Source organism: Ovis canadensis, chromosome 2 (assembly GCF_042477335.2).
Source record: "Ovis canadensis isolate MfBH-ARS-UI-01 breed Bighorn chromosome 2, ARS-UI_OviCan_v2, whole genome shotgun sequence".
NCBI lineage: Eukaryota > Metazoa > Chordata > Mammalia > Artiodactyla > Bovidae > Ovis > Ovis canadensis.
This window is the reverse complement of record NC_091246.1, coordinates 36261704-36276412: the sequence shown is the minus strand read 5'-3', so window position 1 is coordinate 36276412 and position 14709 is coordinate 36261704. Positions and strand designations below refer to the sequence as shown.

The following is a 14709-nucleotide window of genomic DNA, read 5'->3' as shown; positions in this document are numbered from 1 at the left end:
AAATGGTGACATTTATGATATCCAAATCACATATCAGTAAAATAATGAATCAAAGACCCAAATATAATAGCTAAAACTATAAAACTGTTTAAAGAAGACACAGGTATAAATCCCATGACCTTAGGCAACAGTTACTTAGCTATGACACAAAAATCACAAGGAAAAAAAAGAAAAAACAGATAAATTGGATTTCATCAAAATTTTTAAAATTTTGACACCATCAGACTAAAAAAACCCACAGAATGAGAAAAATGGCTGTAAATCATTTACTAAATAAGGAGTCTGTATCCAGAATATGTAAAGAATTATTAGAACTCAATAATAAAACAACAATCTAATTTTAAAATAGCCAAAGGATCCAAATAGACAGTTCTCCAGAGAAGATAGACAAACAGCCAATAAGCACATGAAATGATGGTCAACATCATTAGCATCAAGGAAATGCAAATCAAAACCACAATAAGGTATCACTGCACACCCACTACGACAGTTTATAATCAAATAGATAATAACAAGTGTTGACAAGAATGTGGAGAAACTGAAACCCTTATACATTGCTGGTGGAAATGTAAAATGTTGCAGCTGCTTGGGAGAATAGTCTGGCAAACTATTCAATTCAAAAGATTAAACAGAGTTACTATATGGCCCAGTAATTTCACTCCCAGGTATATACCCAAGGAAAATGGCAAATTTTACTAGAATATTCACTGCAACATTCTTCAAAATAGCCCAAAAGTGGAAACAACCCAAATTTTCATCAACTGATGGTAAACTGTGATCTATCCATACAATAGAATATTATTCACCAATTAAAGGGAAAGAAATACTGATACACGATATAACGTGGATGAGCCTAGCAATTATGCAAGTGAAAGAAGTCAGACACAAAAGATCATTATGTGACTTGATTTTCATCAAATGGCCACAACAGACAAATCTATAGAGACAAAAAGTAGATCAGCAGTTACCTAGGGCTGGGAAGTTTAGGTGGAAAAGGAAGTATGACTATTAAAGGGCATAGGGTTTCTTTGGGGGATTGTCTGATTGTGGTGATGGTTGCACAATTCTGTGACTATCTTAAAGTTATACACTTGAAATGGATGAATTTTATAGTATGTAAACTATAGTATGTAAAACTCCTAACCTAAATGAGGCAAACATCTTAGTATTATTTTGAAAATAGTTTGAACCTCAAGGACCCCCTGAAAGGATCTCAGGGACTCCTGCGGGTCCCCAGAATACACTTTGAGAATCACTGACCCAGACAAAACATCTAGTATGGTAAACTTCCTAGCAGCCATCTTCCCCTCCCCCTCTTTCTCCTTTGGAAGAGAACCCTGATTTCTAGGCATTGACCTCTCTCCTCCATGCAGACCACCACCAGGAAGGAAGCTGATTCCACTGAGTCTGAAGGCACCTTAAGCTACTCAACACACTCATTTCAATTGATTTCACTCACTGTTCAGGGTGGCAGGTGACCCAGGAGGTCTGACTGAAATGACTGCAGGACTTTTGCTTAGAATGCTGAGTTTGAAGTGGTTTTTCAATTCCTCTGGAGGGTGTCCCATGAAAGTGTGAGAACTGGAACTACTATAACCATTTCACTATAGTCTGAGGATAAAGCCTCACAAAAAGGCAGGATAGTTCTCGAATTAAGTCCCTCGGAACTGGAACTACTATAACCATTTCACTATAGTCTGAGGATAAAGCCTCACAAAAAGGCAGGATAGTTCTTGAATTAGGTCCCTCAGTTCAGTTCAGTCGCTTAGTCGTGTCCAACTCTTTGCGACTCCATGAATCACAGCACGCCAGGCCTCCCTGTCTATCACCAACTCCCGGGGTTCACTCAGACTCACGTCCATCGAGTCGGTAATGCCATCCAGCCATCTCATCCTCTGTCATTTCCTTCTCCTCCTGCCCCCAATCCCTCCCAGCATCAGAGTCTTTTCCAATGAGTCAACTCTTTGCATAAGGTGGCCGAAGTACTGGAGTTTCATCTTTAGCATCATTCCTTCCAAAGAACACCCAGGACTGATCTCCTTTAGAATGGACTGGTTGGATCTCCTTGCAGTCCAAGGGACTCTCAAGAGTCTTCTCCAACACCACAGTTCAAAAGCATCAATTCTTGGGCGCTCAGCTTTCTTCACAGTCCAACTCTCACATCCATACATGACTACTGGAAAAACCATAGCCTTGACTAGATGGACCTTTGTTGGCAAAGTAATGTCTCTGCTTGTGAATATGCTATCTAGGTTGGTCATAACTTTCCTTCCAAGGAGTAAGTGTCTTTTAATTTCACGGCTGCAATCACCATCTGCAGTGATGTTGGAGCCCCCCAAAATAAAGTCTGTCACTGTTTCCCCATCTATTTGCCATGAAGTGATGGGACCAGATGCCATGATCTTCGTTTTCTGAATGTTGAGCTTTAAGCCAACTTTTTCAGTCTCCGCTTTCACTTTCATCAAGAGGCTTTTTAGTTCCTCTTCACTTTCTGCCATAAGGGTTATGGATATTTCTCCCAGCAATCTTGATTCCAGCTTGTGCTTCTTCCAGCCCAGCGTTTCTCAATTAGGTCCCTACTTAACTCAGAATTTCTGGACATGTGATCCTGTGTGTGTTTGTATGTGTTTGTGTATGTTAATCATTCAGTTGTGTCTGACTCCTTGTGATCCCATGGACTGCAGCCTGCCAAGCTCCTCTGTTCATGGGATTCTCCAGGCAAGAATACTGGAGTGGGTTGCCATTCCTTTATCCAGAGGATATTCCCAACACAGAGATCGAACCCAGGTCTGCATTGAAGGCAGTTTCTTTACCATCTGAGCCAACAGGGAAGTGCTGATCCAGTAAATATCTTTAATGTTAAAGCCAGTTTGAGTTGGAATTTGTCAGTTAAAAGCACCCAGCTGATATATTGTTCAGTGATGTGGAGCTAACAGGATTGCATCCTCCCCATGGTCAATACACTTTGCCTTTGCTGTGAGGACATCAAGGGATAAGATCTTAGGAGAGTATTGAAATAACATTACTTTTCTGTCAGAATATACTTAACACAAAGAGCTGGCCCATGTAATCTAGACCTAAATACATCAGAGCTAGACCACGGTATTTAACAAATTGCCTCTCTCTTCTATTCCTTTAGTGTCTGATATTCACTGTACTCTGAATGGCACTCCAGATGAGTCTGATAGAGAAAAGAGTTGAGTCGTCCTTATTAGCAGAACATGTGTGGCTGTTATCCAAACCCAGTGTGGATTTCACCTGCAGCCTCATCATGGGGCCCGATATTGAGCACATATGTATGTTTGCATGTGACCACCAATTCCTGTTAAAAACAGATAAGAAACTTAGGATGCAGTAAACAACTTTCTCTTTTTTAACTAAATTAATTAGAATAGCATTCTGCTTTTGGGTGATTTTTTAGCATTTACAACACACTTTTATAGATTTCATCTCAACAACCCAATGGAGATTGGCAATTGAGGAATTATTATGCCCATTTCACAGATTAAAAACAGGAGGCCCAGTGATTCACTTGAGGTCTTACACAGTCAGAAAGTGATGGAGTTTGGGCTTAAAGACATTAGATTCCAAGCCAGAGCCTTCACACTATTTAGGATTAAATCCAATATACCTTCACATAATAGTAAGACAACAGTCAGTATATTTTCATCTCTTACTATGGGCCAGGTATTAAGTACTTGGTATATATTGCATGGGCTTCTCAGGTGTCACTAGCAGTAAAGAATCTGCCTGCCAATGCAGGAGACATAAGAGACACAGGTTCGATCCCTGGTTGGGAAGATCCCCTAGAGACAGAAATGGCAACCCACTCCAGTATTCTTGCCTGGAGAATCCCATGGGTAGAGGAGCCTGGTGGGCTTCTGTCCCTGCGGTCACAAAGAGTCGGACGCAACTGAATGCAACTTAGCATGAGCACTATATATTGCATATTTGATTGTTACAACAAGACCATGAGGTTGTACCATTATTACCCCCACTTTACAGATGAGGAAACTGAAACCAAACTGGTAAAGTGACTTGTCCAAAGTCACCTGACTAGTCAATGCTTAGAGCCAGGGTTCAAACCCAGGCAAGTAGTTCTCTGGACCACAAGCTCTCAACCACTTGGCCATACTGCCACTTCAGCAAGAGCAGAGATGCTTGCTCTACACAAGACAGTGTGTAGCTGCACAGAACCCATGGGCTCAGTAAGAGCTGAACTGATATTTAACAACACAAGCTATAAAGGATTATCCAATAATTGTTCTTGTTGCAGAATTTGATCATACAAAGATTGCCTAAAATAAGCCAGGGCTCAGCTAACATCTCATTAAACGTTACTGACAGTTTTGTTGTAACAATAATTATGACTCAATTTGACCTATTCTGAAAGACACTACTGCTTGCTTAGCCACCAGCAGTTCCCCGCCCCTTAACACACACACACACACACCCCCCCACACCCACCCACCCACACCCACCCCTCCACTGCTTCCATGAAGTCAAAGCCCACCTCTCATTATAGAGAGTGAGGAGTACAAATACCAAATATTCATGTTTCTAGACTCTTTTACAGCTAAGTCATGGGTATAGGATTCAATCCTGGGCAATGGACTCTAATGGGAGGACTGATGGGAGCCTCCAGGAATGGTGTTCCTCTATGATAAAAAGAAATGCAAGAGGAAATCCCATCTCTTACATGGTGGATGTGTTAGTACCTGAAGGACATTCACAACCACCTTATAATGAGAACTACAAGTGACAAAGGAGACGTGCTGAGGAGGCAGAGTAGAAAGATGGAAAGCACCTGGACCATGCACAGCTGCTGAACAACTCTGAAGCTACCCTACCTCTGAACTTCTCATTAGGTGAGATGATAAGTCCTTATTACTCAAGCCACTTTAACTCAGCTGCTTTTTCACTTGCAGCCTAAACATCCTAACTCTCAAGTTGGAGGCAGCTGAAGAGAAGACAGGGTTCTGGATTCTAAGTAAAATGACATGGCTTCAATCTACTTACTTGCCAGGTGACTGAAGTTGCCTCATCTCTTGGCACCTCATTTTCTATACTCATAAAATTGAGAAAATATTCAATAACACAATAAAATGGAGATAACCCGGGACAGGAATGAAAATCACATGAGATAATATGTATATAATCTGTCAATAGCAATGTTTTAGTCAAAGGTAATTGGTCTAGGTAACAGATAAACTGTAGACTTCATAAACCGGAGACATACATTCTAACCCAAATCCCTTATTTTACAAAAGAAGAAACACTGATTCCAAATGTCAAATGACTCACTACATGTCACCCTGGTTGGTAACATAACTAAACTATGTATCTCCTTATTCTCAACCCAATGCTGTCATGCTGTCCTCATGATGACAGGTAATGAGCTATATTAAATACTGGGTCAGTAGCATTTGTTCATTCAGCAAGTGTTTATTGACCACAACTATATGTCAGGTTCAGCTCTAGGTACTGAGGACTCCTTGAAGAACAACAACCATAACAAGAGTTCCTACCCTCATGAATTTAACAGCCCAGACACAAATTATGCATTCTACATCTACAAATAATTATTAAGCACGTACTAGGTGCTTCACATAGTGCCAGAGTTTCTATTCAAATATAAATTTTTATAATTTTCCAGTCAATTCAAATAATAACAATTATGCTTACCAGGACTTAATAAAGAATAAATAATATGAAAAGTCTACAACTTACACAATAAAAATCAGTATTAAAAATGGCAAGCTCATTAGAAGGAGTGGTGAACACCCTGCCAGCATCTGAAAACGTGGATGGAATGGGGAAGATGACTAGAACTCTACTCTGCTTGAACAGCACAACTGAATCAAAGAAGGAGAACTAAGCCATGTCCTTCCACAGTCTCCAGACTTGCAGAGTTGGCTCCGTTGGAAAAGACCAGTAGAACCAACTCTGTGGAAAAGACTGATGATGGGAAAGATTGAGGGCAGGAGGAGAAGGGGGTGACAGGGGATGAGATGGTTGGATGGCATCACCGAGTCTATGGACATGAGTTTGAGCAAACTCCAGGAGACAGCAAAGGATAGGGAAGCTTGGCATGCTGCAGTCCATGGGGTTACAAAGGGTTGGACATGACTTTGCGACTGAACAACAACAATAGGGAACATTCAGCAACTCCTTTCCTTCCCCAGGCCCCTGTCTAGTGCCCTAGACTCTCCTTTTGCTCCCTATCCAGTGGGAATTCCTCTTTCACTCCACCTAAACAGACACATGCAAATGACACAATAAATAAACAATAAACACATTTATTGTTTGTACAGCATCCTAGATCCTATGAAGAGACAGAGCAAGTGGCTATCAGGCTGCTGAGCCATTGCACTGAAAGTTTTCTTTGTCAATAACCACACAAATCATATACTTTGGAAAAGAATATTTAAAAGCTATTGTTTTGAAAAAAAAAGAAAAAACATAACTCACACCTTGCATAAGTTATAGAGGGAAAATTTGTATAACACTCTATACACTCTCTTAACTTTGTGATTCTCTAGACTGGAGGAGAAAGGCAAACAAGAAACGAAACACAGATGGATTCCCCAGGGCATATACTAGTGACTTCAAAGGTTCTTTAAAAAAAAAAAAAAGAGGGGATGAACATGGCGGCGCGACGGGGGCCAGGGCTCTCAGGGCTCGCCATTGCAGCTGGGAATGCTCGTTTCGTGGGCTCCTGGGTCCCCGTCGATTGGCATCCAGCGAGCAGAGCGCAGGGCTGTGGGCCACAGATTGAAGATGCATTCCATGGTATTGCCAACTGAAGCCTTTTCATCGCTATGGAGTATCTGTCCATGTCTTTAAGGCATTCTGAATTGGGATCCTTCTTGGGGGCACACGCATCACTCAGCTGAGATGGATTCCAGCGAAGTGGATCCTGGGAGTAGGTCATCCAGAGGACCCAAGACATGGTGGTTACTAATAGACTTCCCACAGTACTTCTTCATTCCACGTGGACTCCTTCACGGGCAGTGAGCATCGCAGCTTCCCTTGAACTTCATCTGGATTTAATGACAACAGGCTCAACTTTTCATTCACTTGTATGACTATGAGCAGTTTGACCAAGTTGAAGAAGATGACTCGTTTGTAGTCTTCCTCATCAGCTCATTCCATCTACTGGCTTTAAAATCATTTAGTACAGAGCTCACCGTCTAGGTGTTCATCCAGTGTTTTGTTTGCTTATCATGCAGGATCATTTTAAAAGGAAAAGTATGTGTGTATGAGTTAGAGCTCTGATCCCAAGAGTCCATGTAGAAGCTTCCCCTGAGAAATGTATCGTTTTTGCACCAATGCTACTGAAATGTGTGAATGTGGTATACCACGCGTCCCAATAAGTGTAAACAGCTTCACAGGCTACTTATTTGAAATGACCAGTACTCATGACATTCCATTCAATTGAGGACTAAATATAGCCAACGTAGGCTGTGTTTGCCAAATAGACTTTGAAGTATTCTTCACACAGTCCTTCATCGATGCCAGTTTTCAGATCGAAGAAACCCTTGCTCCATGAAGTTTGTGAACACATATACTCATGTTTTGTTTGAGATTTTAAAGTCATTCTTCAGTTTTGTTGGAGGAATGGTTCTGTATATGCCCCGTGGATCCCCAAATCCACTGATGTTCATGTGTCTTGGGGCTTCCCAGGTGGTTCTAGTGGTAAAGAACATGCAGAACATACCCATGCAGGAGACATGGGAGGTATGGATTCCATCCCTGGGGCAGGAAGATCTCCTGAGGGAGAGCATGGCAACCCACTCCAGTATCTTTGCCTAGAGAATCTCATGGAGAGAGGAACCTGGTGGGGCCTAGTCCATATGATCCCAAGGAGTTGGACACAATGTAAGTGACTTCGCACAGCACATGATTCGTTGTCATAGCTAATATAATGGAGATGACATAAAAAGAAGCACCAGCGGGCGAAAGTCAATATCCATCACTTTTAAACTTTGGAATGTATTGTGATATTTTACATCCATATTTGTATGACTTGATAGTTGGAGAATCGATGCATGTGAAGGCCTGGTTGTGTTATATGTATGTTGAGGGAAGATATATTTTTATGTGGTTTGACATATGGGTCCCATTTCATTCGTAGACATATGCATACTCATCACTTATCATCATTTTTTTTGAAAAGACCATTGTTTGGAAAGGTTGTTGTCTAACCATGAAAGATGCTTGAATTCTTGGGCTCCTTAGAGGAAGAATTCAACCCAGGGCCAGTGATGAGGCTTGATCAGTCAGAGCTTTTGTGTCCCAACGTTTTATTAAAGTATAAAAGAGAGAAAGCTTCTGACATAGACATCAGAAGGGGGCAGAAAGAGTGCCCCCTACTCATCTTTGGCTGGATGTTATCTAGCTACTAGCAGTCTACTCATTAGAGAAAGGAATGGCAGCAGACCCCTCACCCACAAGATATATGGAGATGACCGTGGCACCAGGTGAGTCATCCTGGGCCATAAAACGATTGATATGAGCAAATGGATAGCTTCATTCACATAGATCAGGAGAGCCATGTATGAGTAACGCATATTGGTTTGTCAAGTCAGTTCTGAGCCTTTAGGCAGAACCTACTTGAAGATAGAGTCTAGGGTAAATACATAGTACATTCACATAGCTTAAGGCAAACCTTTCCATAAGAAAAATGCCTTGGTCAGCTCAAAGTATGAGAAAAGTGAAGTTCAGGCGGAACCAGGTGTCATTATAGCAACACAGAATTGTAAGAGAAAACCTCTTTTTAAATTTGTATCAAGAAGGGGAGAAAAGATAACAGCTTGTTTCCTCCTGCCTCGGAAGTGACAGATAACAACTGTCTGACACTTGCACCCCATTTCCTCCCTTTGGAGACCCCTGGCCTTCCTGGCTGTTACCCTCTCAGTTTCATTCATTGAGCGTTTTCTGCCTTGTGAAACATTGGGCATAGAAGTATGTGTTTATTTAGGGATATTTCATCCAATTTCATTTAAATGCATATGTGAATTAGAAAGTTTGACATGCTGTTGCTTTGTATACCGATTGGGAAATGTGAGCCTCCAAGCTTAATTTAGTTTTTCATGTTCATTTTTCTTTTTAGGGGTACAAAGAAAAATAATATGACTGTTAAGATCAGCTTTCGTATTTTTTGCCAAATATGAATTGGGATCACATCGATCAGAGATGAGTCTGTGCATGAAAGCCCTAATAACTAATGCTAATTGACTTCACTACCATGGGATGTTTTCATATCTACCGAGGATTTACTTCATGTATTTTGATTTTAATTTTCTGTCTTACAGCCTTGTTTATAGATCAAAGCTATTTGAAATTGTCATCTAGTTTCAAATGGCTTGTGAGGTTATTCATGAGTGGTTTATAAAACCGAATGGATTGTACGTAGCCATACTTTGTTGTCATTCTATGAATTTGAAGAATGTCTGAAGAATATCTGCAGTTATGCCTTAAAGATTCATACAATTGATGTCCAATATTTATCTCAATAGACTTGCTTTCAATTTGTAGTTTCCTATGCATATGTCTTTCTTTATGGATTTGGGTAGAACTTGTATTGGAACACTGAAAAATCTGTGATATCAACCGTGCTGACCTTCTTTCTGGCGGTCATCATTAAGATTTTCACGCTCACTGTCACTTTGTGCAATGCTATGGATCCTAGTGGAAACAGGTGCTGTTCATCCTACTTTTGTGAAGATTGAACTCATCGTAGAAAGTGGAATTTGTTGAAATATTTATGGTATAAATAAATCTTTTCTATATAATTAAAAAAAAAAAAAGAAACTTTGTCTTTGTCCTAAACAAATAGGAAGGTTTTTGTGACCTTATGTTCAGAAGTATAATATCAATTCCCAGGTTTGAAATAGTCTAGGCAGATATAATGTCCAAAATCACCAAAATCACCAAAATCACCTTTTGATTCATTTTAATTGATTAAATGATAATCACCATTTGGGGGCAGATGTGCTTCCAAATAAAACATTTGATTTTCTCAAGCAATGCCAAAATCAACACTTTGGAACATAGCATTTTAACCTCTTTGGCATCAGTTGGGCCATACAAACTCTAATGTTCCAAACTGTTATTAGATTGGCTACAATCTACTGTTTGCCAGATCATGAGACAGCACATACATGTCATCTGGGAACTATTTATCCATTCTAAGAAAGATTCCCTCCCACAAACAGAAAAACAAAACAAAACAGTAGTGTCAACTCCAAGTGGGACAGGAAACGGCAGAGAGAGGGTGGAGACAGCTCTGAAAAAGTCAACAGCCCCACTCTCTGTGGCTGACCCCTTTATTACCTACATATTCAATACGGGTTAAAGTTCCTGTACACCCACTTTAGGACTTAAGGTAAAATGTGCAAACTCCTTTCTCTGAAATACAAGACAGTACATGCCAAATGTTTCCATGCAACCCTGTGGCAGCAGAAAAACTGCCTATCCCATTAATCCTTTTATTATTAAGTTTAATAGCAGTCCTTTGTTCAAAATGAAATCCAAGATTCTCCAGAAAAGTCAGTGGGAGCCCATTTTAACGGGAGGTCATGGGGCACTAAATTCCCGCAGTGAAACTTACCCCGTTGTCATCTTACAAGTTAGGAGTCACTGTCCCCGTGTCACAGGCTCCCACGAAAAGAAAAAATAAAAAAGGAGGGGGGGAAGAGGAGACCATTCATTCATTCATTCTTAGTTAACACAGCCCAGAGGCAGATTCTTGCCACTGGGAGACGCTGCTCCCATTCATCTCTCAACAGAATGGGTGCCCAGTGTTTTAAACACAGCTCACTCAGTCTCAGACCTTCAAGACTTGAGTAGGTGAGAAGAGGAAATTCCAGAGATAAATAAGTAAAGATACTTAAAAGTCAAAAGCTAATAGTGCTTAACCCTAACATGACCTTTCCAGGTTGTGTGTCCTGAATCTTGGGAGAGGGCACACACCTGCCTACATACACAAACACTGAGAGTGCACTCACTCACATACACACATACACACACACACACACACACACACACACACACACACACACACACACACCATTGCATCTCACAGATCTCCTGCAAGCCCAGAGGCACTTAAGTACTGGAGGATGGAGTTGCCATCAAAGCTGCCTTCACCTGCACAACTCTGGCCTTCTCCAACTTGGTAGCCAGCACATGTCACCAATATCCCAAAGGGCGATTTCTCCCAGGACCCAGGTCCTGCAGCATTCCTTCCCTGCTGGCCTCACAGCCCTTTTCCTTTCCCTGAAACACTCAGATTTCAAAGGATTCCTTTCAAGGTAGCTCCAGTTCGAGCAGAGTGCCCCATCCCTTAAGGCTTGGAGCACCGGGCTGCCTGGCCTCTCTCACTCCCAGGAAACTTCCCTGCTGCCCCACGCTAAGAAGTAAAGGCCACCGGTAGAGGGGAGGCAGGGAGCTGGAGCAGGTCCCTGGGACTGAAGGCACCTTCGGAGCCCAGGCACCAGAGAAAGAATGAGTGGATCCATGCTGATGCATGCCTTCTCCACGTGGAAGAAGGAAGACTGGGCGACATGCAGGTACCCCTCTGGATTCTCAGAACTCATATTTCCCGACAGGTTAGGAAACAGAGGGGTTAGAGTCCCCCCAGGAGGCAGCTGCCCTGTGTCCACTGTCCTAGGTGCAGCGAGATGTGAGCGCGCAGTGTCTAAGCCAGAGGAAGGGGCCCCGGCAATTGATAACGCACGCCCGGTGCCTGAGGGGGACAGTCCTCCCCACCCCATCCCTTAGTAGGGCTCCTAGACTCAGAGCGGAGGAAGAGAAATCTGGCTTTCTAGTAGGCCCCCGGGTGGGTTCCTTGCCTCCACGCGCACGCCCACCCGTAGAGGCCCCCGAGTCCCATGCCCGGCGCGTAGTCCACTCCCTCGCCCCGGCACCTGGATGTGGCAGGAGATCTCCGAGTCGTCCAGCAGCCGGATGGTGCATTTCATCTCCTGGCTGAGCGATTTGATGCTGGAGCTCCGAAAGTGGATCATTTTCATGGTCCTCCTGCCTCTCGGCACACAGTAGCAGGAGGCGAACATGCACCGCGGCCCGGGGAAGCGAGCGGGAGGCTCGGGGCCGGCGCGGCACTCGCCCGCGCGGACACACACACACTGCCCTGGACACCCGGGCGCGGCTCAGCCCCCGGACAGCAGCGACAACCGGCGCCTGCAGCCACACATGCCGAGCGGCCAGGGCGCGGCAGGCGGGTCCCTCCCTCTCCACCGTCCCCTCCCTCCGCTCCCTCGCCTCCGCCTCGCCCGCTCCTTTCCCCGCCTCCGCCCCTTGAGAGTGCTCCTGCACCTCCCTCCGCTCGGGCTCGCTGGCCGAAGATGCCCAGAGCCCGTGACCCCAGGCGGGCGCGCGAACCACTCACTCCCACGCCTGAGGAGCCGCGGCAGGAGAAGGCGGAAAGCGGGCTGGCGCTGGTGGCCGGGACGCCCCGGCAGTGGCCTGCTCCGCTGCCGCCGCCGCCTCTGCGTCAGGCTGGGCCCGGCAGCCTCCTCCCTCTCCGGCCGCGATTGCTCTGGCTCCTGAGAGAGCTCGTCCCTGCCCCGGCTCCCCCACGCGCCCGACAGCGCCCTGCTCTGCTTGGCCCCAGCGACTTGGCGGCGGGCAAGGGGGCGTGGAGGGCGATCCCGACCTACACCCGCAGGGAGGATTCCACCGTGGGAGCGGATTATTGGACCTCAGGAACCCCGAGAGTAGCATGAGGCCCTTGCCTGGCTACAAAAGCATTAAGGCTAGTAGACACGGTCGCTGGTACTCGTGAGGATTTTTGTAAGCCTTTGTTTAATATTAACTGAGAGTCAGTCTCCTCTAAGAAACTCAGAACCTTCCTTAATCAGTTTCTCGTTTATGTCTCCCAACACCTCGCTAAGATCTTTGGTAGCAGCACTTTGGGCTTCCCTGGTGGCACAGCTGATGAAGAAATCCGCCTGCAATGCAGGAGACCCTGGTTCGATTCCTGGGTTGAGATGATCCCCTGGAGAAGGGATAGGCTACCCGCTCCAGTATTCTCGGACTTCCCTGGTGGCTCAGTTGGTAATCCACCTGCACTGTGGAGACCTGGGTTCGATCCCTGGGTTGGGAAGATCCCCTGGAGGAGGGCATAGTAACCCACTCCAGTCTTCCTGCCTGGAGAATTCCACTATCAGAGGCTCCTGGCAGCTACAGTCCATAGGGTGGCAAGGAGTTGGATACCACTAAGCACAGCATAGCACACAGCAGTACTTTAGACCTCAAGGAGAAGGTCTTTATCCTGGCCCTTTCCCCTTTGAGATTTCCTTCTGCTCCCCAGGAATGGATTCTATTGCCTAAGAATGGAGGTGTGACGCATCCAGTTTTAGGCCAGTCTCTGCACTTGGGACCGAGATTCCACCTCCAGGATGCTGGGGATGAGAGTCTCCTGCCCCTCTGTCTTTCCTAGGGTGGCTCAGGCCCCTGTGTGATGTGCCCATAGATCCAAGGGGCAGCTATGGAGGCAGATGGACTGAGACTGGACATGGAGACCAAGCCATCCGGCAGTGGGGAAAGAGGGAGATTCTCTCCCTGCTGCCCTTTTCTGAGCTCAATAGGTCATTATTACGGGGTATTTGTTGCAGGAATGGCTCATTGCCCAACTGTCAGCTCTTGCTTCAGAGGCCCCCATCCAAAGATATGCCCTGTCTTTGGGTGGGGAGGGACGGTCTAGTCATTTCACCTAAACTTGATACACTCTGATGGACCATATATACTCTCAGACACCCCCTTGGGGTTGGCTGAGGCTTGCCTGAGGTCTGCACTGTAGTCAGATTCCTCCTTCTACCCCCTCCTGCTTCTTCCCTGTGTTGATAGCTAGTATAAATACCCTGATGTGAAGAGCTGACTCACTGGAAAAGACCCTGATGCTGGGAAAGATTGAGGGCAGAAGGAGAAGGGGACCGCAGAGGATGAGATGGTTGGATGGCATCATCGAATCAATGGACATAAGTCTGAGTAAACTCTGGGAGATAGTTAATAAGTCTGGCATGCTGCTGTCCATGGGGTCAGACACGACTGAACAACTGAACAACAAATAAATACCCAACAGGCCAAATTCAGTCTCAGCCTTTGCTTCTGGAAACTCCAAACTTAAGATAGGAGATCACTGCTTGTTACCATTTAGATAGTAGTATGTGGACCTCCATGTGTAGTCTTTCCTGGGCTGAGGAATGTTAAGGCAGGACCTGAAGGGAAGGTCAGTGTGGAGAGTCTGGGATTGCAGTCTTGGCCCAGCTGGGAATTCAACTGGCCAACCCTAGGAATCCTGGGAAAGTCTCTGTATTTCTTTTCTCAACTTCAAAGATGAGCACATGTCACAGGTGGCTGAGAAACTGGGATGAAGCAAGGCGAGACAAGTCTATACTCTGTAAAGCTCCATGTGCATATGAGATGGAAGTGTTGAGTGTTCCAATCCCATATGAAAAGTACACTTGGGGTTGAATCGTCTCTCCCAACCCAAAGAGCAGTTCTAAGATAGCCTAGAGATCAAGGAAAAGTCACCATGACGGAGAACCCAAACTTCTCTTTTAAAGCTATATCCTTGTCCCTCATTATTGTAGCAACCTTTTATCTCTGAAAGAGTCATGCTCAATACCCTAAAACGCAATACCCCCAAAATTGAAATTCCTCAAATTTAAAGGAAGCAGA

General features: G+C 44.6%; 1 protein-coding gene across 4 annotated transcripts in view; it reads right to left on the bottom strand.

Moving 5' to 3' along the window:
• Positions 1-12641, bottom strand: part of FRMD3 (FERM domain containing 3) — a 352790-nt gene extending 340149 nt beyond the window's left edge. For 3 of the 4 annotated variants that reach the window (XM_069575860.1, XM_069575862.1, XM_069575857.1), the window contains exon 1: positions 11934-12632. In XM_069575860.1, the coding sequence (XP_069431961.1) occupies positions 11934-12080 (147 nt within the window). In that variant the 5' untranslated portion in view covers positions 12081-12632. Of the gene's footprint in view, positions 1-11933 lie in introns of all 4 variants that reach the window. The other variant, XM_069575856.1, reaches the window with a different exon arrangement.
• Positions 12642-14709: the final 2068 nt, after the last annotated feature.